Source organism: Strongylocentrotus purpuratus, unplaced genomic scaffold, assembly GCF_000002235.5.
Source record: "Strongylocentrotus purpuratus isolate Spur 01 unplaced genomic scaffold, Spur_5.0 spur5_contig_839, whole genome shotgun sequence".
NCBI lineage: Eukaryota > Metazoa > Echinodermata > Echinoidea > Camarodonta > Strongylocentrotidae > Strongylocentrotus > Strongylocentrotus purpuratus.
The window spans coordinates 1,563,955-1,585,541 of NW_022145545.1; the positions used below are offsets into that span (position 1 = coordinate 1,563,955).

At 37.7% G+C, this 21,587-nt stretch overlaps 1 protein-coding gene across 2 annotated transcripts in view; it reads right to left on the reverse strand.

Moving 5' to 3' along the window:
• The window catches only part of LOC582454 (adenylate cyclase type 3), a 59,761-nt gene that overhangs the window by 23,793 nt on the left and 14,381 nt on the right, over positions 1-21,587 (reverse strand). For both annotated transcript variants that reach the window (XM_030988043.1, XM_030988049.1), the window contains exons 2-4: positions 18,360-19,764; positions 11,915-12,064; positions 10,103-10,221 (exon numbers count right to left, since the gene is read on the reverse strand). In XM_030988043.1, coding sequence (XP_030843903.1) covers positions 10,103-10,221; positions 11,915-12,064; positions 18,360-19,028 — 938 coding nt within the window. In that variant the 5' untranslated portion in view covers positions 19,029-19,764. The remainder of the gene's footprint in view (positions 1-10,102; positions 10,222-11,914; positions 12,065-18,359; positions 19,765-21,587) is intronic.

Consider the following 21,587-nt stretch of genomic DNA (forward strand, 5'->3'; position numbering starts at 1 on the left):
TGGAGTCTTTCATACGTTTTGTCTCTGCATTAGCACTTAGGGTACTCGAACATGCTTGATCTCATGGCCTTTGTTTCACAATTTTTTTTTATTTACTAAATGGAAATTTCCGAACATCTTAATATTCTAGAGTGTTCATCAAAATAGCGTAAAATAGGATGAAGGAACCTAGTGAAAAGTGCTTGATGGTTGTTAGAGAGGGGGGAAGAGAGAGAGAGAGAGAGAGAGAGAGAGAGATGGATGATAGAGAGCGAAAGAAAGACAGAGAGAGAGAGAGAGAGAGTGAACGAAAGAAAGAGATAAATGTGAGTGGGTGAGAAGTGGTGCAGTTGCGCGAGCGTGCGTGTATATTATGAGAGACAGAAAGAGGGAGAGAGGGAAAGAGAGATGAAGGAAGGAAGGAGAGGGGAGGGGACTCTTTTTCACATTAATTTATATTTATATCACTGAAAAGAATACCACAGATTCCTAAAAGCACAGGATGATCATAAGTAAATTTACAATATTAATTTGTTATAGCATGTTAGTCGCTCATGTTATTACCGAAACTGAGAGCTGTCGTCTAATCATTACCCAACGGATGAACGAATAGAGAATTCCAGAGTGTCGACAGTGAATAACGTTGCTAGGGAGATTGAAAACCACAGAGTTACCATAACAAATGGAGCTTAACGAGCGCCATCTCTCCTCGTTCGCACACCATCGGGTAAAATGCCTTGAAAAATCACAGCGGCGAGATAAAACACACTTTACGCGTAATCGAATGACATGGTGCATGGAGGGGGAAAAAGGTTGCCTCTAAAGCAAAATACATCTTTCAGGTTATCAGCATACACATCTGATGTAAGACATCGAAATGTGACGTGTACTAAAGCTTATGTCATTTTACTTTGCAGCCGACGATCCTTTTTTTTAAGCGGTAAACCGAACAGTGAACGAATCTATAAAAACTCAGGAGTTATATAACGGCGTGTATGTGAAATATACACGCTGAAGACGACAGTTAAAGATAAATGATTGTCAGTCAACAATATTTAGTTTGTATGTAATGTTCTGATGAATATTTCATTATTAATTATGTCTAATGAAGCTATAAGAAACAGAGAATTTTGGTTGCTTCTATTGATTGGTAGATGAAGAGGGTTTTTTTATATATTTTTTTAATTTAATCTATTTGAATGTGTGAGCGAAGTAATACCTCATTTTTTCTGTATTCCATCGGTCTGTTGAAATCAACAACCCTTAACGGGATCATCCCAATGAAGAAAACAAATCAAAATAAAATTCCTAGCAAGAGTTCGGATGATTTTACCCACATAGAGACTCAGAGAGTGAAATAGTGGTTTAACATCTACGGTAGATCAATATGGCATTGACAGGGCAGCGAAATGTGCGAAAAATCAACTACCCAAATACAAAAACAATAGTTATAAAGCTCTCATGTCAGTGTATCCTAGAACTACGGGTAGTATTATGAATTTGTTGTGTGACCTCAGTTGACGATATCCTGTAGCTTCTCGACTAAAAATATCATAAATGTCGTCTGATTATCAATGATGGCTTATTTAACTTTTTGGAGAAGCATGACAGCGATTATGATTATATTTTGACATTTAAACGCAAAATGTCATATGCAAACAACAATGAGAAGGTAAAATGCCCTGATTCCCGCATATGTCCAATGCAGTATGTAGGTCGGTCTTTGTCCTTGCTAATGTATGCATACAGACCGAAATGGATATACGAAATGGATTTCCAATTACTACAGTTAAGTCTATTAAAAAAAAACCTGGATGTATAATTTGATGTGCGTGGCATATAACGAGCGGGAGAATTATTCATCGGGAGGCATCAGGAACATGATGTTTGTCAAATTAATTACAATTCCATTAGGAGCATTAATTTTGAAAAGAGGTCTAGAGGGAGAAGAGAAGGGGGACATCAAAAGGGTCGTGTGTGCGCGTGTGTGCGAAGGTGTGTTGTGCGTGTGTTTGCGTGTGCGTGTGTATGTGTGTGTTTGCGTTCGTGGAAAGCAATGAAAGTATGAGCCGACAAACAAATAGCACTTTGTAGATTTGTCGGCCTGATAGAGAAGAAGAAAATAGAAAAGTTCCGCAATACGTAAAGAGAACCAAAGAATATATTTATGTTAATGGAAAACAAAAACTCGTTATTAGTTTATCAAAAGGGGAAACCGATTGCTATTAACATTCTATCACACCCTGATACATGAGTAATCCAACACAATGTGAAATTGCACTGATTTTACTTCTTTTTTTTTTAATTTGCAAAGAATACGAAAAAAATATATAGATTGTTTTATGTTATGTCTAATTTCCAATGGACTTTCCTCCCCCGAATTGAAGTATAAGCAAAATGATGGTGGTAGAAAGGGGAATAATACGAGATGGTTTATAGCTCGTCTTATTCTTATTCTTTCCCATTTGTTGGTGACTCCCATCACTTAATCACCGCACTATTCATTCTCTGACAGCAGTGTATTAAATGCATTTTAGTGTATATTCAATTCGTTTCCTCGCTCACAATTCTAATCCTGTATTTGAAGGTTCGTGTCTGCTCACTAATCGGAAATATTGCTTTGACCTTAATCAACATGATCAGGCTCCTATTATATTATACTCTCTCGCTTGGAGCTTTCGATGACAGGAAAGGACAACCTGTAAGCTGCACGAAGGTTTCGCACATGCGCAGTAAAAGGCCAAAAGAAAACCGCAGTGCCAAAAGTAATTGACAGTCGTGTAGTGCCTTTCAAAAAAAATCAAAGAATAACATGCAAACAAAATGAGTGTGCTCAGGCAGTGTTAGGTGTCTTTGGAGCGCGCAACTACTTTTTCTCTATCATTTCTTTTCGCGGCTTGTTTTTTTTTTTTGGGGGGGGGGGGGAAGCGGTTTATCGCTGAGTTGTGAACGAATCCTTTGTTTCAAATCCCGTGAATGTTTTCTAGAACTGCCCCTACTCCTTCAATATTAACACTTTTCTAGCCATGATTGAATTTGAATTATTACATGATTGTAATAAAAACCCGATTTGATTAGGTTATTAGTTGCTCATGAGGGGAAAGAAATACTGCGTGACATTTGACACCATTCGAAATGAACGGCAAAATTTCGTCTTTTTAATCAAAAATATGACGGCATGATAGAAATAACAAAACGCCTTCAAACATGTCAAGGCATCCTGTAGCTTCATTGAATTGAAAGTACTTCATCAAACAACAGTGCAATGTACTCCTTTGAATTCTTGGTATAAGTCTAAATATAAAAATGTCTGCATGCTTGAACTAAAATTTTGTTTGCTTGGTTTATTTTGTTAGGATCTTGTCATCCTTCCCCTCTTCCTTCAGACCCATAGTCATCAAACAAATTCTACTCTCTACCCCTTTCCATTGCTTCCAGTCTTCTGCTTCTCTTTCTTTTTTTATTTTAGCTTTCTTCTTTTTCTTCTTGCTTATTCATCATAATTCTTGTCTTTTCTTCTCCTTGTTCTTTTCTTTTTCTTCTCTGGCTCCTGTTTCTTCATATAGCCCTATGTTCGTTGTCATCCCCCTCTTTTATTCCATCTTTAACTTTCCTCACTTAGATTATTTTTGTCCATTCTCTATATTTTTCTCCATCTTCATTCCCATTTTCCTTCCGTGAATCTTCATTAATTCTCCTTTTTTTTTCTTCCCTCTCCCCAATCCTCTTCAGTATTTCCTCTCTCTCTCAAGTTATGTCAAAAATCGAAAACATTTTACCTCTTCACTGGGTAAACGTACTCTGCTAATTCCCCAGGGTCTAGCCGATCGCTTTTTGGTTCATTAAAGGCGGAAGGTAGCCTATAACTTTATTCACATTACTAAATAATATTTAATACAAATTAATCCATGCGGTACAATGCAGCAGATTTCCAAACGACAAAGCTTTTGAGATTTCATTTAAAAAAAAAACAGCTGTATAATCAAGAATAAGTACTCAAAGTGACAACTAAGAAATACGAAAAATACACAGTGGTCTGAAAAATAATGAAGCGTGAGGCGGTTATAGAAATCAAATGAAATTGTTCGTATTACATTGAGTAATTCTCTTTCTGCCTTCTACCCCCCCCCCCTCTCTCTCTCTCTCTCTCTCTCTTTCTCTCTCATTCTCAAACCCTCAGGTTTTAATAAATCCCTATTTGCCTTTCCTCATTTCTCATAATGTCTGGATAGAACAAATAAACATGCGATAAAAAAACACGTTTCCTTGAACTTGAAGTATCTGTTGATTTTACAGTCAGCAAGTAATTCAAGCTGAAATGCCTTAATGCGGAATTAATAATAGGTGATTTCACAAACAGTACAATGGGTTTATGATATCTTATTGAATGTGTTTAATGAGGCATTTAGTGAAATTTTATATACATAATGTATATAGCCCCTCTGTAATGAAAGTTAAAGCCATGTTAGCTACACAAACATACACCCTCACGCACATAATGTATGCGTACATGTTTGGGTGTGTACAATAATTAATGGTAAACATAATCCTGAGATTTTCTCACCCCCTCCTTTATCTCTCTCTCTCTCTCTCTCTCTCTCTCTCTTTCTCTCTCTCTCTCTCTCTACACACACACACATGCACACTATCTCTCCATCTAGATTTTTGTATCTATTTATTTAATATCTATCTATCTATCTATATATTTCCCCTTTCCCTATCTCTCGAGCGTAATCAAACTATTCATTCCTTTAATTTGCTAACTTCCACGTTGAGGCTTATTCGGGCAAAGTTTTTTTTAAATATGTATATAGAAGAGGTGTTCAAGCACCCATGACCATATCTTATCAACATAAATCACGCTGATACACTCATACTCTTATCTTATATCTATAGTTCAATCGTTGATGTATTTGGAAATGTCTATCCACCAGGCTGAGTATGTGTTTCCCAATATTTTCCATTCCCTTTAATCACGATAAAGCCCTCAAAATATCTCCGTTTTATCAAATTATAAGGATATCGCGTGGGATGTGGCTCCAGAAATACTCGTTTTTATTGTTTATATAAACAAATCAATTTCTGGATGCGCGTCTCCCCAATTACGTGGAGACTGGTGACCAAATAGTGGGCAAATGTATCGATCGAAAGTCATATTGATTAACACCGTATAAGGACATCAGTCTTCCAGGAAGAGGAGGGAGGAGGGATGAAAATCAAATCTTGCTGTTTGCTACATGGATGTTATCATACTGGTTTATTTTGCGCTAACGCATGTGTGTGTGGGGCGAGGTGCCATGGTCATGAGGTGCATTAGCGCCCCTCCCCCTCCCCCTCCCCTGATATTGTATCACAATGTGTATCATTAAACTGTACACTACAGATCAAAACGTTTTCCCTCTTCCTCTCCGGAAAACTGATTGACGCTTTAAGGTGTCTGCCCAGATACGCTCAAGTAAATGGTCATTGAGGATAGAATTGACTTTACGACCCCAGTTCAACAAATCCCCGATACTTTTAAATGAAATCATTATCACTACATAAAATAAATTTGATAATCGATCAGCATTTGGGAGGGAGCAGCTACAGCCAGTATGCCGACAAATCAACCAGAATAATACAGTATAACTACCAGCACGTTTCAAAATTGTCGACAGAAATATGCAGTACCCTTACAAAAGATCCGGTATCTCCATTTACAGAAGGGATTAGCTGTGCTCCATTTACTTTCTCGCCAAATAAAAAGTTTTGAGTAATATAAATCTACTTCGATAGTAATAAACAAAGGAAATTGAAAGATCAGTGAATAATCGGGTGTTTTGTCAACTAAAAAGGTGTCTAGAAAAAAGGGTGGGGAATGGATGTTTGTCATAATTTTGAACAACACACGACACAACAAATTCAACAATCCAGTTTATTGAATAATCATGTTAAAAAGATTATATCTGATTTTTTTTTTAATTCCACGAAAAAGGTGTCTAAACAAGAAAAGAACGAAATTGATTTTTGTCAAGATTTCACACAACCCGATTCATCGGCTGACAAATGAAACACTTTTGCTATTATACCTGGCTCGTATTGTCGCTTAGATTTATTTCTTCAGACATTTTGAATAAGCAATGTCAGAACCTGATCAAATAATGATCACTCACATTGCCACATCGCAAACATACACAGCCTCAATGCTAATCCATCTGCTTCATGCTTAATACTTCATTCCAGTTTGAGATTGTGATTTCATTAAATAGGCATAAAGAAGCCATGATTCGTATTTCGTTCATAGGCGAATCGATTTTGTTAAATTTACGCCAGTTCAAATTCAAAGCTCAAGTTGAGACGATTCGCAAATAAAGCTTTGTTTATGAGCCTGAATACCATCTTACAATGAATGTTTGAATTGACGTGTCAAATTGCTTTTTAATTGCCTTTTTAATGACAACAACACATCCATTAACCAAGGCATATAGTATGGACACCATTCTTAACCAATTTTAAATAAAATTTCTAGTACTCTCTACTTTTAGATAGAAAATAGCGATATGTACTGAAAATATAATTATATTATGCTTATATGCAACATACTATAACTACATGCATATAAAAGCGACACGATAAACACATGAATAGCAAATTGGTTCACCATGTGCGTAATAACAGCCTGACGGCTATATCTTTTTAAATTGAAAAATAAGTTAAAATGTAGATCAAAATCCTTGGCAAGACGAAGGAGAAGGGAAAAAGAAGTCAAGTTATTAGCCGCTTGAGAAGCCGAGAGCGGGTAGCCGAAATGGAATCTGGAAAAGGTTATCAGCTCTTTTCATCTATCACTTCGCGAAAGCATCACTCCAATCCATCTAAAGAGCGAATTTCAAGATTTGCAGACACTTGGAAGCGGTCCCACCGCCGCATGATGAAGGTATACAATCAACTTGAAGGCCCAATGCGAGACAGTTTCTAATCAAAACCTCCGCCAACATTGGACTATAAAGATGAAGCTGATTATTTATTTAATATTTTATTTTAGACAGCATGAATCATAACATTGAAGAAAATAAAATTTGCCGTCAACTTTTTTTGTGGTTTTCATTCGACTTATGTATGAAACAGCCAAAATGCATTTTTGTAGATTTGGCCCAAAATAGGAATGTTACTTTGCATCACATTGAATGGAACTATTTTGTGGACCAAGAACATACACATTCAACAGAATTTTCGATTTTTCTTAACCTTCCTTCACGTTCTAATCTCATTTCACATGTTTCGTGGACACTCATTAACAGACATTGTGATGTGTTTTCATTTTCCTTCTTCATCATCATCTATAATGGCATAGCCGCGAAAGGGGTGTGCCCCCCCCCCCCTCCCATCGAATGACAAAAATGGGATAACAAAAATAAGGGAAGAGAGGGGTGAAGGGAAACGGCACGTCGAAAGAAGATGGTAACGGCACTTCGAACACCCTCTCTCTTGTTGACATTTTCTTCTACCGAGGAAGACCGGTACCCCCCCCCCCCCCCCTCAACTCCAGCAATAATGTAAATTCCCCCTAAATGATACGGCACAGGCTACGCCACTGGTAACATACATGTCCTCAAAGCAAAGCTCTCGATACGAATACTGTCTAACCCGTGATAAATAGAGTAAGGGTACTTATACCAGGATGTGTAAGTACAGAAGAGGTCACAAGCTCGACAAAAATGTCGTGTTCTTCTTTCTACTTATAATCATCTTCCTTGAGTGAAACCCTCCCACTATATTATACTGAAGATGATGGAATAAATTCATCATAAACCCCTTAGAGCTTCTTACGGTACTTTATGCTTATTATCTCTGCTACAAAACAGAAAATCTCCTCTAAATCTATGGAAAATGCAACCTTCACCATCGCTAAAAAGTTCAGCACGTTTCTTTGGCTACATTCAAAATCAAAGATACTTGAATGCTGCGGTAAGTATCTCGATAGTCCTATTTTTTAATACTAAGGTTTTAATACATACACTACTTGTTGTTAGGTCAAGCCATAATGTGTTCCTATCTAGCAACAATTAGATGTATGCGATTCGCATTCTGACTTTTGAAATACGATTATTCACGACAGGTGAATGAAATATTTTGTAATATGGCACTTAACAAATAATTATGTATGCATTTATTGCATTACGTTTGATTACATTACGAAGATGGTATATTGGACTAAGATATTTGCACAGTAATCTTCTGCCCCCTTTGTAGCAGGGACTAAATATGCTAAATGGAAATGATAAATGAAATGGGAAATTATCCCTTTATTTCTCCTGATACACGAACGCACATGATTGTATGAGTTGCATCACTCCATATGTAACTGGTATTTTAAAGAGATGATTCTCAAGAAACACGCTCACACATTGCGAGTGACAAAATACGTGTCAGATTTTTTTCGGTGGCGAAATGTCACTTAACGCTCTGCGAGGCGATGAATTCACTCCCCTCCTGAATGTCAAACTTAAAGGTAAACATGCCTCCTACTAAATGAGATGAAAAAATCGAAAGAAATAGAGGGTTATGTTCTGGTAAAAATGAAAAAAAATGAAAAAATTGAGAGCTGTCTCATTATTTGTTGTCAATTAGGAAGAATACCACAACATAAATGCTTCCTTACAAGGATTGCTAATGCCTTGGTATTCGAAATATGATAAGAAAAAGGCCTAGATGAAGAGCTGGGACCAAACATTTATGTGTAGTCCCATATGCCTATTTATATGTGCAGTACATGTGATCTTCAGCAAGACTGAGTCAATTTCTTTTCATTTTGATCATTCAAAAACTTCAGAACAGGCCTACGTGATTTCTTATGTACTGCATAATCAACCTTACCCAATTTCTTTTGAACAGTTTATTTCACCAAACAATTATTCACATGAAAATACTTCAACTTTCAGTCATCTAAATTCGTTGTTATGTCCTAACCGGTAATACTCATTTGTGTTGTTTGCACCAGTTCAGTGTCTTTTATGATATGAAAACTTGGTGAACCCACAGTCAAATCTGAAATACACCAACGTGGGTAAGCAAATCACGGCCAAGGGATGTTCTTGTGATCTGTATAAATCCGTTTATTCTCAGTCAACCTTGTTTGTTACTCAGAAATGTTATGTTTTCAATGAAATTCGAAAGGCAGAAATAACAAAATTATAGCCTTAAATATACACCAACTCTGTTTATCTGAGATTGTGTTGTCTTTATACCAGGAATCAAATTCACTGTTAAGGTGGAGACCTACAAAACGTAATAAGCCGACATTATCATGCACAGGCTCGGCGATGACTAACAATTTACGGAACGGCACATCGGGTGTAATAAATCGTTTCTCTAATTTCTTCCAGCTTCGAACTGTTTTTAAAGGTATTAGTGACCATTCAAAAAAATGACATTTTGAAGTAAATCTGCCATCATGCTATATATGACATTTAAAAAAAAAATCATTTCAAAGCACCTTTATTTCATTGGATACATCAATACCTTAATTAGATTTGTGTTCACATTGACATCCCCAGGACAACGCAGATTCTCTCTCTTTCTCTCCCTCTCTCTCTCTCTCTCGCTCTCTCTTTTTTCTCTCTCTCTTCCCCCCTCTCTCTCTCTCTCTCTCTCTCTCTTTCCCCTCTCTCTCTCTCTCTCTCTCTCTCTCTCTCTTTCCTCTCTCTCTCTCTTTCTCTTCGATTCACACAAGGTGTACCAACTTTCAGCAATTCTTTTAGGCCTATATCGAATACACGAATTGCTCATTAAAAACGCTACATCATAAATTGCAACCTTCAAAAGTACAAAGTAGTTTACCGTAGCAAATGGGCCAACTATCTGTCAAGAAGTTCTCCTCCATATCCTCCTTATCCTCCACGAAGCCAACAATAAACCCTGATATCATTTTCTCTCGCACTTCGTGGGCACATAAGAGGCTTAATTCCAAATTAGAATACATACATTATTAGGATTGAGAGTTGCATGGTCATGAGAATCCGCATAGATATTATTCAAGGTAATTACTGAAGAAACTGATTCACTCCCCTGCCACAACACCCCCCCCCCCCCTCTCCCGGCCCTTAACCTGTCCTAAAACTAAAATTGAAGAAAATAGACTTACCTGACATTTTCGTGCCGTCTAATGTAGATGCGATTGAACTGACCAGTATTTTTCTTCCCAACATCCATCACCATGGCATCAGCAACATGCTTGGGAAGTACAGAGAGCAACAGTCCCTCCTGCATCGAGACAACATTGGAATTCGATATATTAAAGTGGGAGGTCTCCATTTTTCAGAATGTATCAGTAGGTCACTAACACAAAAGGAAATGGGGGAGGGGGTTAACAGAGTTAAATTATCGCTAGAACAAAATTACAGACTGAATGCAGACTGACACGAAGTAAGTCTGCATCGTTATGGACATTCCATGATAAGGTCACAGCCAAGTCTGAGAACCCACCCCCCCCCCCCGGAACTTGTCGATAAATGGAACTTTTGCCGTGGTGCTTTCATCTTCATATTTTCAAGCACTTTCAAGCATTTCCAATAAGGAAGTAATGTTTTAGTCAATATTACGTATGAAAATGTTTTCAAACTACATCACTTTAATGAGAATTCCATTTTAACACTTCCATATCAAATTTGCATCATTAAAACAAATTGATTGACAGGAACGTAGTAAATGGGAATTTCCCATCATAGTCGACGATTGTCAATGATTTTACAGGACCTCTAACTAATAAGATGAATGCCAGCATGCTGGAAAATAAAAAAGAACTGAATTAAACAAATTATTAATGACTGCACTCAAATTGATGAATGTGTCAAGTCATGCAATCCTAGTTCAGATGATGGTTGCTTTCATCTGGGAAGTATTCCAATATGGCCGACATCAAGTGATAGGGGGTAAAAGCATAAGGGGCGTCGACCTTTGATGCGACACCAAAACAGACTCTAACCAATAGAATTGAATTAAAAAGCGCTCAGTCATCCGTACAAGCAGGCGCGTACGCAGGGGGGTGGTTTTGGGGTTAACCCCCCCCCTCGAGTTTTTTTTTAAACCCCCCCTTTTGATTTTAACCCCCCCCCCCCCCCTTGAAAAAAATCCTGCGTACAAGTGCTAAATGAAATAAACAACATTATTAATGACTGTGCTCAAAGTAATGAATGTTTCATGTTCATGCAATCCTATTTCAGATGATGGATGTTTTCATCTGGAAAGTGTAGGTTTTCCAATCTGGCCGACATCAAAGGATATGCGGTAAAAGCATAACGGGCGTCGACCTATGATGCGACATCAAAACAGGTTTTAACCAACATCCCCCAAGCCACTACCATCACCCCACCCCTACCGTCACTGTCACATCACATTGTCCCTTTAAATCTTACGATGCCAGGCGCAAAACAGTGGGTAAAATCTCGTCATTTTTATGTCATGCTGAAGAATGGTTGTATAACAGGATATTGGAAAGAGCAACAGCCTTCCTATTGTTTCTAAAATAATATAAACATTTAGGATGATATTTCGATTTAAAGTAAATATTGTCAAGTATAAATAATATTTTGCCTAGTGATGGGCGACTATTCGTACCATTTGTGGAATAAACTATATATTTTTAAAGAACCAGAGCAAATATCGGGTCAGCACCGGCGCTTGTAGTGCAACGCAGGACCTGGAAGAATTTTAAAGACCATAGGGGAACCGGTTCCTCCTTAGTGGAACCCATAGCCTTCAGAACTCTTAAAGACTTCAGTGGAAACCATAGCCTTAAGAACTCTTAATAAGGATTTCAGTGGAACCCGTGCCCCCTATACAGTACAACCCAAAGGTAATGAGTAGCTTTGAAGACCACACCTATGACCGATGCGCCTTTAATGGCAACACAGGGCTTTGAAGACTCTCTCAAAGACCACAGTCATACGGTACTCACCTGTTGTGCGGCCTGTTCCTGGATGGTGAGCTTGGTCTTGAGGGACTCGTTGGTCTCCAGGAAAGCCATACGATGCTGCTTATCGGATACAAGGTAACACACACAACCCAAGATGATGGCACACAAATACAATAAGATGTTTGCTCCGATCTAAGTAAAGTAGAGAAAAGGAAGAAAAGAGAGAAATAACCGTATGTGTTAAAGATCGTCATTTCCAGCACTTTCGCTGGATTAGAGTAGGCAATTTGCTTACAGGGCGAAACATAATTTGATAAAGTGTTTGCTTAAATGTCAACGGATTCCAACCCGGGAATTTGCTTCCCTGAGTACTGAAAGACGGTGAATAGTGATGACTACAGAGAAAACGAAAGAAAGACAGAGTGGAAGAGAGAGACAGAGAGAGCAGAAAATGAACGAAAAGGAAGTTAGCGACAAAAATGTAGAGTATATTTGGCTTTAAATCACATTTTCGTCCACTCATTTACTTTCCGACGACACTGGTCAGGGTGGGAGAGTGTTTTTATAGCTTGATTCATTATGACGATTGGAAATTTCCGATATTTATTCAACTTAGCAGTATCTAAGTCAGATTTGGAGAGGCAATGGAGTGACGTGTTAACTCAATGGCGTTCATTACTTTGATATGTCATATTCAAGAAATGGCGAATGACACGTTTTTTTAATATTTTTTTTACAGAAAAATAATCAAGGTGATTGAATTTGTATATTCACTGTAGAGTGAATAAAGAAATCGTCTGATGCTGCTGGAAAACGGGAAAAACGAAGGCGCGTTCACATAATTATATGCCGCGGTAAATCGCGCCGGTTTACTGCGGTTTGTATGAAAGAGAAGAGGGAAGAGATAAGGTATGAGGACAGAATTAGTAATATGATTGTTGAATAAAAAGCTGTCGACATCGCGTGACTTTTCGACGTGATCGGACGTACAGTCGATCAACACTCACTTCGCACAACACCGAGAAGAAAAAGAAAGAAAAACAATAAAAAGAAGAAAAAAAAGACCTGTGTGCAATATTAGGTCGAGAAGTACACAGTCGTATCAAATTCTGCTTGAATTGGGGAGAATGAGATGAAAAATATTAAAATCCCAGGGCGGTAGAATCATGCATGCCAAAATCACGTTACTGACCAAACAATTCCCCATTTCCCCGACCAATCAGGGGGCAAGTTAACCATTTCGTGACCGCCACAAGAAGGAAGCCAGCCAGTTATTCATTTTTAAGAAATTATCCGCTCGGCCACATGATTGCAGTTTTCCTAATTTTCTGTTCAAACTAGTTTTTAAATATTTTATTCGGGAGGGTATGGAAGAGATATAAATAGCATCATTTTAATATATTTTTAGCGAATTCATTGAGTGGCTTTTGTTTGCGAATGACTGAATAAAGTCTTTCACTGAAAGAAAAAGAGATATCCTTGCAATAAAATTATTACTTATCCTTAATGGTGTGTCGAGTATACTCTATACCCACGTTGAATAACCACGGGAATTACAGTTGATATTATCGTAATTATTATCAGGAAATATAATTCCTCCCAGTAGACCGGAATCAACGTGGAGAAACCGTCAATGAGGCCATATAGAAAACAGCTTAGTCAAAAATTCTTGAGAGCGAGGGAATAAGGAATGGAATAATAACCGCGCAATTTAATTTCTGAAAATAGGGGAAAATGTTCCATTAAAGGTCGGGTGACATCCACATATAAGTTGATTCCTGTTGATGTGCAGGGCTACATACAACTCATATTTTGTTATTCAAACATCTAAATATAATTTTCTCAGACCTGCTAAGCTCCACCATAAAAAAATTGCTCCAGATCTCATTCACCTTGTGACGTAAGGGGAGGGGGGGCGATACCGTAGCTGTATTTTGATATAAAGTATATTATAATATTTAAAGTGATTAATATTATTTATATATGAATATTGAAATTAAATATACAGTCATTAATGAGATCGTGTGATCATATAGTTAAATTTAAAAGTATATGATTTATTGTTTTTTAGTTTAGTGTTGATTCTATAAAGATTAAGTTTAAATTATTAATATGACTTACTCGGTGATTAATGAGTAATGTGTAATTTGAAGTTTGTTCAAATGATTTATGCTTGATGTATAGGCCTATACTTTGGAACCATGTAAAAAGAAATCCATTTATCTGGACAATAAAATAAATCAAATCAATCAAATCAACTGTACATATTTGGAGTATTCTCAAAAACGGTAATAAACATGACAGAAATATGCATGTACAATTTCTCACTGAACTATGAAAAGATTAATGCGGGAAATGCGATCGTTTTCTACTTTTAAAAGTACAATGTTTTGAAGAATCTTAATGCCTATTCTACACAAAATAGAGCACTTGACATTCTTCTATTTTAAACTCTTTAACTTTTATCTGTTCATCTACTGAGCTAACAATATGTTCCAATATCCTTGGAATATATTACCTATCCTTAATGATGTGTCGAGTATTTTTATTCCCACATTGAATAGCCGCGGGAATTACAGTTGACATTTTCGTAATTATTTTAAGGACAAATAATTATCCCCGGTAGACCGAGATCATTATAAAGAAACCATTACTGAGGCTTTAAAGAAAAAAGTTTGGTCGAAAATTCTAGAGAGCGAGGGAATGAGGGAACCAGAGGGATGGATTAATGCTAGTGCAATTTAGTTCTTTGAGATAGGCAAAACGTGTTCAAAATGTGTTTTTTGTCATGTATGACGTAGCGATGGGTGTATTACATAATTTTTTTTTTGCAGCCAGGTCTAAGAAATGAGGCAACTACCTTTGCAAATATACCTAACACAGTACGCCTCCATGAGCAGGCCTAATTTGATGTTTATTCTACATCATTAGGGATAGTAAACAATGAAGCATTATCCATTAAGAGGATGATTTTGGATGATAATGATGATGATGATAAGATGCAAATATTTTATTTGCTTGATTCTCAAACTTGAAGCCCTGCAACAATTGTCATCTCGTTAATCAATTGTTCGATATGCCACTGCCAACTCTCCTTCCCCGCTTTTTGTGTGGGTGGGGGGGAGGGGGGGGGGAGCTCAGTCAGAAAAAACATGCTGGTATCCGATTTTCTATTTTAGGAACTTCTAGGGTTTTGTTTTTTTCATTTTTATTAACACAATTCGTCTTTAAAATATAAATGGTTTGATCAGAAACCTAACTCGTTAGCTGTAGTATTCTCCTGAAGGAAAATCAATGTAAATGCCAGTCGAATATTTTCAATACACTAAAGTTTTGAGCGTATACTCAGCATAAATCCACTTCGCGTTCTCCAAAGTTCAGACTAGCAAACTTGTATTGGGCTTTGCCTGGTGTTCTAATAATAACCACCGTCCAATATAATATCTCACAACAAATTTTAACCAATTCGCATTCATACCTTGAAGCAGAACACTTAACGGCGACGCGATCCCAAACAGCCTTCGTCGAAGTGCCCCGTTTGTTTTAGCGATTGTATTACCGGCTCAAAATTCTCTTCTTGATCATAATTCTTGTCTTCTCCGAATACATACATGATAAAGCTAAGGGAGTAAGTGATACCTTGCCAGACGTGCGCTGCAATGATTTAACACGTTTGGTGTACTTGAGCCCAATATCCATAAATCAATGCAACCTATCCTGTGTTCCATTTTTGTGCCTATATTTTTGGTATTCGATGCGAGCTCTAATCTTGGCGGCCGACTGTTTACGAGGCTTTTGCTGGTGGAGCTTATTACATACTACATCATGAACAGAGAGAGATGGGGAGAGATTGGAGAGAGGGAGAGAGAAATGAGAGAAAGAGGAAGAAAGAAAGGGAAAGAGGGGGTAGAATTAGAGGTATGATAAGAAAGTGATTGTGCGTGTTTGTGTATGTGTGCGTATGTTTATGTGTGAGAGAGGAAATAGGGAAAGAGAAAGAGGATAGAAAAGGAAAGAAGGTCGGGGGATAAGTGACAGACATAAAACACGGCATGGGCTTAGGAAATATTCGCATGAATGACGAAACAATTTATTCATAAATTATCGAACGTCACGGTCTCGTGAATAAACTATGAGGTCCATGGTGGAAGAGAGAGAGAGAGAAAGAGATAGAGAGAGAGAGAGAGAGAGAGGGTTTACCAGAAAGAGATGGACACGGAGAAATAGAAAGTGGGAAAGAGACTGAGAGGTAGACCGATAGGGGAAGAGAGTGAGAAAGTGGGAGGACTTGAAACGTGAAAAGACGGAAAGAACTCGAAAGCTGTTAGATGGAAAAGTCACATACCCGAGGCCTAAAAATAAAAGATGTTGTATTGTCCTTTGAGACCGATAACAACAAACTTGAAATCTACGGTCGGCTTAAAAAAAAAATTACCGGTTTTTTTAAGAAAAAATATATCGAAGCATTCAAAACTGAGAAATATCAACCCAAAGAGGAAGAGAAAAAAGTAGGAAAAAGAGGTAAAAAAGAATTCCGACCGACCGACCCATGTTTTGGCACCTACAACTGTAAAGGGTAATACAACTTGCTTTTCTTTTTTAGGCCTGACATGGCAATATATAACACTTAATGGTTTTTCATAGTAGATTCATGAATATACACTACGGGGTTCATGATGACAAGGAGAACGAGAGGAGAGAGTGGACGAGAGACAGATAGAGTGAGAGGGGGAGAGAGAGAGAGAAAGAGGGGAGAGGGAGAGAGAGAGAAAGAGAAAGAGAAAGAGAAAGAGAAAGAGAAAGAGAAAGAGAGAGAGGTGGATTACACTTATTACCGAGAGCAAAATGGAAATGTTAAGGGACGTGTGCCTCAAACAGAACGAGGTGAGCGAGGTGGCGAAGCAAAAGGTAGCAGCAGTTCGCGTGCCGTTTCCATGGGAACATAGTCTTTGCAGTATCGATGACACAATATCGCATGTTCCGTGACATCGTTTCCCTTACTGCGGCTCTCGTTAAAGCGAAATTTAAAACAGGTAGGATGACTAGCCCTTCTGTTTACCTGATTCTTCATGTTCACCTGTTGCACATTTGTTTGTTTTTTAAATAGACAGGAGTGGAGGAGAAGGTAAAGAATGGTGTATTGTAGTAACAAAATAAGTGTAAATGATTATTTGAGGTTAAAGTTAATCTTGAGCTCTGGTATGGGAATCATATGTCGAGAGAACATGGCTATAATTCATTCCGGATTATTTATCCTGCGGTAGATTGATTATTTGAACCAATACAATAAAAACAAACTCACAAAAACTTGCTGGAAATCATCTGCAATAAAAACCACAACTTTCATGACCTGTGTTAAGCACATAGTGTCGGGCCTACCTGCCTTGTTTTCCTTATCTTTCTATGCTCATTACTCAGCCCCTCTACATTTTCTACCAAAATCGTTTGGCGCATGTCATTTATTTGTAATCTTGAACATTCAGTGTACGTTTTGTTGGATGCTGTGATTATCAGAACTCAAGCTTATCTTTAAGAGGCTTGCTTCCAGTCTCTTTTTAAAATATAATATTCCCAGGATGGTTCTATTTCTTTAGATTTTCATTTGATCCGAGGTCCTTTAAAATCTATTTTCAGAAGAAAAAAAAACTTTATCCCAGCCCTGCACTAAGGTCATTTAGCGATACGTTAATCTACATTTGCCATTCTTTACCCAGTTGTAAATGGGTACCTTTTATGCTTGAGTGCTAGTTACTTTGGAAGCTGGCTAAAACCAGGGTAATAATGTCTAACCGTCAAGAGAGTTACTGGATGACGGATAAGAAACCATTATTGATGTCCGTCGAACGGTGTGAGCTCGATGGTCTCACAAAATAACTTATTGGCACCTCTCACAGAAAGGGGTGGCACTTAACCTTTAATGGATTACTCTTCAAAAGTGTATCTCCATGGACTACACTGTTGTCCATAAAGTTTAATTAATTTTTGTTCACCTCTTTTCTCAATTGCCATTGCGACAATATGGTTTATTCTTTATATATAAAGTTTAAATCTTCTAACAACTTTATTGATCAACTCCTCTAACTCAATCCAATAAAGTTCTGAAGATATAAGACTGTATCTATCAATGATGAACAATATTGTCGAAATCACTTCATAAAACGAGGTAAGGAAAATTATTCAAAACTTCAAGACAACAGTGTACGTAGGTCAAACGAGGGAAGTACAAGGCAAGCTTATCTAATAACACATTGGACAAACTCCACTTATTAAAGCAATTGTTCTGGTTATTGGAAGGAGGTAAGTTCTGATTAAATTTTGCAAAGGAGGGGCATGGACTACAAGAAAAAGCTTCCGCTGATTAATACGCCCCCCCCCCCCTGCATGACAAAAATGTAATTTTCGAAACATGTTGTCTGCTTATAGAGAAAGAAGAAGCTCAAAGTCATATCACTATCACAAACTCTCTAAGCAGATGGAATGTGCTTACCTGTTCAGCCATGTATTCTTTGTTAGCCAAGGAGAGCAACCCGACCATGAGGCAATGTACGGTGATGGCAAAAGTACTGAGGAGGATCATGGCTCCTAAAGGCACAGGTAACATGGTGAAAGAGGCAAATATGAAAAACACTTGCCAGCCAGCCCCATCACTCGGCATCAGCGGCTGATAATATAGACCCAAGTCCACGAAGGACTGCGCGCATACCAGACTCCATATAAGGTATGGCATGACGCGCGTAAGCGACCAGTCCGAGATGAGGCGATAGCGCGATAAGGAGAACAGAATCAAGTTGGTGACGGCACAGATCGCCATGATGGAGATAGCGATGACGCGGCTAGGGATTGCGCGATCAAGATAGTAGATGATTAATACGACGACGTCGAAGAAGAAAGAGAAGGCGATCATGACGGGGAGCGTCTCCAGGCGACGGCGGACGAAGAATTTCTGATACGATGTTTCCATGTCACTAGAATCAAAGGCGCGGTGGAAGGGGTTGTATCGTCGGGTTCGTGGTTTCTTCCCTTCCGTGTCACGCTTGCCGTACGCCTTAGCAACAAGCTCCGTGTCCATCACGGTGCTGAGCTCGATGTCGGGTGAGACGCTCCTCACCATCGGCTGTGTCGAGCCGCTGCTCGAGCGTTTCTTTAGAAGACCCATCGTGATCGAGTGACCGTACGACTACTACAATACAATATGAACGATGAGGTTGATGATCACGAACTTCGGTTACGAGTCTGCTGGCCGAAAAATGCTTGTCATGAATTCGAAGTGAACATGATGACTTTTCAAGAACCGATGTCTGCTAAAGTAGTTCCGTAATTGATCCTTTTAGTCAATTAGATTCCCATATCCAGCTCATTACATTATGCCATTAACGGTATTTGGTATCGTCTGTTAATTTCGAAAACGGATAGCGACATAATTGGAGACATCTTGAGCTATGGAGTGGTTCCCTTCACAGAGCCGAAGATTTATCCTCCGATTATTTCCATAGTGACATACCACCGTCGCCGAGTTCCAAGATTATTTTTCCAGAAGCGAACGAAGCAAGATGATGGCGGCTGCTAAAGATGTTCGAATCGACCAGCACGGTAAACTGCCAGTAAACTGCTCTGTGCGGCGTATTTGAATATCCCCAGTAAAGCCGATATGATGCGAGTGTATGGGTGACTCACCAGAAAAGAAGAATATTTTGGGGGCAAATTAACAGAGAGAAGTATTTCCTTTGCTATCTTCCCTTGTCCTTCGGAAAATCATCGAAACGTGCAGAATGATTTTCTGCAAAGAAATACTCGATAAGGCTGATCTTTCGTGCTTTTAGGATTCAGATCCCACAATGTCCTTTTGTCTGTCTAAATCAAATACGTAGCAAGTTGTATTCGCTGTAGGTGACCTGGAAGAAGATAAAAACAAAGTAAGAATGTTATGTTCAAACTCATCCTGAAAATCAGTACTATAATTGGTCCTAAACCGATTCAATATACGACTTAAATGCGACATTTTGAGTTTCCCTAGATCAATTTCATGTCCACCTTTGGAAACTACATGTGGTATTGATAAGAAATTTAGAAAAACATTAATGTCCATTGTAACATTCCCTACACAATCACGTGTTGAAGTTTTATCTTCATCACGTTTTAATTACTATTGCTTTCAAGATGAAAGTGAATAATGCTAAAATCGGTTTCATTATTCAAGATAATGGTCCCCATTTTAAATACTTGACATTTCACAAGCCAATGAATGTGTCAGGTTTAGACTTCTTTGATTTATTGACATTCTGTATAATGTTGGTATTATATTTCAATAGTTTAAGTTCACATTGCATAAACGAACGAGACAATAGTCGGCAAAGAATTGGAAATCCTATAGTATTATTTTATTTATTTATTTCTGATATTTAGACAGGTTGACTCATTATCACCAATAATAGTGGTCTTCCATGAGGCCCTGTTAAACATAATGAGGAAAATAGTTATAAAAAAAACTAATAACAAATTCATGAACATAAATGAACTCACTTTATCCCTTTATCACTTTGGTTATCCCGAAACACTCGTAAAATAATTCTCTGAACATCATTTTTCTCCACATCAACTTGATGTTTACATGCAAAATATCAGCCAGCTACATGAATAATATATAAGAAATTCGACTTCTTGATTATCATAATGTACACTCAATAATTTATAACGGCGCACTCTATGTCCCATATAAATGCTTTTAATTTTAAATTTCCCTTTTTTAATAATGAGGCGATTTTTTTTTATCAGGTTTATGAAATGCATTGGGGCTATATTTCACTGTCGCAAAACTTACTGTGCACCGATTATGCTTATAGTTTGTATGCGAGGGACGTTTGTTTTTCTTTCTTTATGTCTTTCTTTACCTTTTTTTTTCTTTGTTCGTTTTCCGTTTCTCTTTCCCTTTTCCTTAAGGTAAGTTAAGGCAAGTTAGATAAATCTGGAGACTTAGACTGTAGCCTAATGAGCATGAATCCATATTAAACATTTGGGGAGGAATATTTTAAACGGAAAATCGACCCCTCATAGCTCAGGTAGATCAATAAGGTGAGGCAGAAAAGTTTTCTAAACGATTACGAATAAAGATTAGAAGGAAATATGAAAGGTTATGAATGTGTGCAGTCGACACCAGTTCTCACTTAGGTCATGATTTTGCAACGCCATTCAAGGAGAACTGCAAATTATTTGTGAGCATTAGAATCTTAAAAAGAAAAAAATATCCCCTTTCCAAATTTCACGATTCCGTGTTGCAATTATCACTTGGAAGAAAGGAACTGTTAATACTCATTTTATTTGTCGTTGGCAAATAGGTCAATTCAAATAACTTCTTCATAAATTGTATCGTATACCACTTATTGCTTCCATGATCATTTTGATCTACGCTTTCAAAATTCCCCTCCTCTCGAATTTGAAGGTGGAGCAAATTAGTTTTTATTAACATTATGACCGTTATTTTATACTGTACTAAATGGAAATATAATGACTCAGGTGGAATAGTACATAATATGTATCTTGAAGTATTATTTATAAATCTGATAGGAAATAAATGTCTTACTCTTCACTCACAAACAATGTCTCTAGAGAAGCTAAACTTTCTATGTATATGCAGGTGTTTGTGAGTATGGGTATATAATTATATCCATGTATGTATGTGTATTAATATCACCATTGTTTTTGTTTTTTGTGTGTGTTT